General features: G+C 34.9%; 1 protein-coding gene across 2 annotated transcripts; it reads right to left on the bottom strand.

Annotated features, from left to right (window-relative positions):
- Window positions 1–111: 111 nt before the first annotated feature.
- On the bottom strand, window positions 112–3,405 carry LOC111388964. 2 transcript variants are annotated; one of them, XM_023013794.1, is made up of 8 exons: window positions 3,307–3,404; window positions 2,660–2,671; window positions 2,381–2,519; window positions 2,182–2,293; window positions 1,973–2,095; window positions 1,569–1,673; window positions 349–432; window positions 112–256 (listed from the first exon to the last, which is right to left on the bottom strand). In XM_023013794.1, the coding sequence occupies exons 3-8, from the start codon at window positions 2,398–2,400 to the stop codon at window positions 137–139; spliced, it is 564 nt and encodes a 187-aa protein (XP_022869562.1). In that variant the 5' UTR covers window positions 2,401–2,519; window positions 2,660–2,671; window positions 3,307–3,404; the 3' UTR covers window positions 112–136. The 2 variants fall into 2 exon arrangements, with proteins under 2 accessions (XP_022869562.1, XP_022869563.1); XM_023013795.1 differs by lacking the exon at window positions 2,660–2,671 and having other exon boundaries at window positions 3,307–3,405.
- Between the last annotated feature and the right edge of the window lie 19 nt (window positions 3,406–3,424).

Genomic DNA, 3,424 nt, shown 5'->3' with positions numbered 1-3,424 from the left:
TATCAAGAAAATCGTTACTAAAATTGATAAAAATGCACAAACTTTAATCTTTTCAACAGAGGTCTCATAATGTCTCTAGTTCTTAAGGTTACGCATAGAACAACTAAAAAAGATCCTAAGCTAGAATTGATGAATCTTACCATTTTGTTTGCTTCCTAACACTAACGTGTACTGCACGCTGTGACCACTCAAACTGATCCCATTCACTGGTCCACCCATCATAGTGAAAAAGCATAATTTGAAAATCCTCAGAGAACTACAATAATATATCAAAAGAAATCTTAGTATTAGGAAACCCTATGATAATCATATTTAGATGTATAGCAACGAAATTCAAACCAGCATAACCTTCTTCACTGCTGCATCAATATTGTTCTTTTGCTCCAAACCAACTGTAAAAGTTACTAGGTACTTGGGCTTCCGTTTCAGATCCTGCAATTTCCAAAGCAATCTTATGAGCATACTCCAGTGTTACCTGCATATATTTGACAAGTGATTACATGGTTGGTTTAATGAATGGTTTTCTATTTCCATTTCACAAGTTTTATCAGGGTGTGTTTGATTGGCTTTATTTTTCATGGAAAATGTTATTTTTCCACCTAAATTCCTACTTTTGGGATGTTTGATTGGCATTTCATGGGAAATATTTTTCAAAAGTTGATCACGTGACCATATTTTCCTAAAAGATAAGGAAAACATTTTATTTTCTAGGCAATTCACGCCCTCTCTTCATCTACCCGCACTCTCTCTCTCTCATCTACCAACTAAAGAAGGAAAAGTACAACATTTTCTAGATTAAAAATTTAGCTAATCAAACATATTTAATTGACAATTTCCATACAAATAAATTCGAGTCAATATTTCCTTTCTATGCTATGCTTGCAATCAAACATGCCCTTATAGTATTTAGTAAATGGATAAAGCTAACGGTTCATAATTTGGTGTGCCGAAGGGTGTACACCCTCTCACATGAGGATGGGACCCACGTGAATAAAATATTCGAGTGGACCCCACCATGTGAGAGGGTCTACACCCTTCGGTACACCAAATTATGTACCCCTAGCAAAACTCTTTATTAAATAGTCCTACTGGTGCAGAAGGTTATATAGGCAGCAGTTCTGGTGTTTGGGCATTTTGTCCTGTTTTATAGGGAGTGGCCGTGACCCCTTTTCTTACTTGTTAGGGCTTTGAACGTTGTATTGTTCTCTATTTAATTGGTGCAAATTCTGATGTAAAGGCATGTAGAAAATTATCCAAGCAATTACATATAATTTCTTTCATGCTACTGAATATACAAATAACTTCATAATGTTATCATTCTTATTGTCACCCATGCATATCAGAAATGGAAGAGCAGAAAGGATAGCAAGATTGCGAGCAGACACCATACGCATAACAAAAGAAAAATAACATCTGAATGGGCAAATATAAGTTTGAGTATGACCACTGATCAAAGTATTGCAGTAGAGTTGTAGAAGTGAAATTGCCATTAGAATGAGGACTCTTTGACAAATAGAAACTATGGAAATCCCATTGCAAATACCAGTTCCACTTTTTTTAATCCTTACCTCACTAGGTTCACCCCATAATCTTCGAAGATAAAAATCTGACTCTGAAACTACAATTCCTGGTGGCAAAGACTCTGCACCACGAGGGTTTGTAGGAACATAGATCTGAGAAACCAAAAATCATGAATATATCACCAGGATAAGTTATATGAATCATAACCTTGCTATAGATGTTAAACCAAGAATAGCAAAGAATGAATCAATCATATAGACTTCTATCCATTATAATCATTTCTATTTGATAAAAAATGAAAAGAAGAGGGGCACTCATCAACTTCCACTAATTTTGAAACCAGCCACATAAATAAACCAATGGAATAATCATTACCGGTCTTCAAGGTAAAAGAAAGCCTCAAAGTTCCAAAGAAAGCAACATAAGAATTCAAAGGAAGCAAAAGAAGTACCTTAGGTGTTGAAGGAGTACTGCCAGAACCAAGATTTTCAGGAAAACTACGACTAGCAGAACTATGGCGATCATCATTAAAGGCTATATCAAAAGATGACATGAGGCTTGAAGGTAAACTAATCTGCCAAGAAAGAGATAATAAAATGAGCCAAATGGGTGTGACATGACCTCTCAAGTAAGTTTAACTCAGTTTCTGAGCCAATGTACCTTAGTTAAAGAAACTGATGGAAACGAAACACCTATAAAATATCCAAGCAGCATCCCCATAAAAGTTGTTATAATGAGTCGAGCACTATCATTCGACTTCCTAAACACCCCACTGCATTAAGAAGCAAACGAAAAAATAAGCACTTAAGAGTTTGGATTTATTTTTAAACTGTTAATCAGAATGCACAGTTCTACATACCTGCGGTGCAAGTTTCCCATTGTGATAAAAAGTTGCTCAACTCAAAGTTCACGCACTAGGCAGAAACCAATATCATGAGCTACAGGAATGCATCCACCACTTTCTCACAAGTGAATTTGCACCTCACCAAGTAATATTCCTGTCAACACACAATTGGGGAATAAATTAATGCCACATAACTAACCTCATATTCTAATTGGTCACGCACTAAGCAGAAACCAATATCATGAGCTACAGGAATGCATCCACCACTTTCGCAAAAGTGAATTTGCAACTCACCAAGTAATATTCCTGTCAACACACAATTGGGGAATAAATTAATGCCACATATCTAACCTCGTATTCTAATTGATCTTTAATAACTATTCTCAATGAACTTTTTTAAATACCCACATAAATTAAATAAGCGATGCATTCCAAATTCTTTACCAAATTCAAAATAATTTTTTTTTTTTTTTTTTTTACCTATTTTACCACTAGGCAAAGCTTAAGATGTCACATTGGAGAGGGAATAAATGGACCTAAATATAGAAAAGGGGTAAAATATCAAGTAAATTTCAAGTAATTGTTTCTACATTTCCAAATAGAAAATAAGATAATTCCTAATTCAATTGTCGATCCGAGAGGCACAACACCTGAAGAATAAGGCACTGGTAACTAGCGACATCAACAACAATTGAAAATAAAATTCAAGCAAAAATAAACAAATAATAAGCCTAAAGGGAAAAGAAATTAAGAAACACGAAATCGAAGCACCAAAATTCATAGGGAAAATATCTATCACAGTTTCGTTTCTGAAAGATCGATCAATACAAACGCACGAAAAATTGAAATAAAAATTAAAAAAATTAAGATGATATCAAAAATTTAAGATTGAAATTGATAGATACGGTCGAAGGGAGGAATCTAGGTTTTGAGAGGCTTACAAGATTGACCCGGTGATTGGTCGATAGAGGGAGAAAAGGAGAAGAGAGGACCGCCTTCGCTGGTTTGATCTTTTCTTTGTGCTAAAATTGAATTGAAAGAGCAAATGTGCTTTATACC

Source organism: Olea europaea, unplaced genomic scaffold, assembly GCF_002742605.1.
Source record: "Olea europaea var. sylvestris unplaced genomic scaffold, O_europaea_v1 scaffold5415, whole genome shotgun sequence".
NCBI classification, from domain to species: domain Eukaryota; kingdom Viridiplantae; phylum Streptophyta; class Magnoliopsida; order Lamiales; family Oleaceae; genus Olea; species Olea europaea.
Note: the sequence above shows the minus strand (reverse complement) of the source record. Positions and strands in the feature narration are given on the sequence as shown.

What these genes read in the sequence shown, in the direction of transcription:
- LOC111388964 (XM_023013795.1), bottom strand. Translation starts at nt 2,400, where the DNA reads ATGGGAAACTTGCACCGCAG. An exon ending in ATGGGAAACTTGCACCGCAG is followed by an intron (nt 2,294 to 2,380) that starts GTATGTAGAACT and finishes TTCTTAATGCAG; the next exon opens with TGGGGTGTTTAGGAAGTCGA. An exon ending in GTACTCCTTCAACACCTAAG is followed by an intron (nt 1,674 to 1,972) that starts GTACTTCTTTTG and finishes TTGGTTTCTCAG; the next exon opens with ATCTATGTTCCTACAAACCC.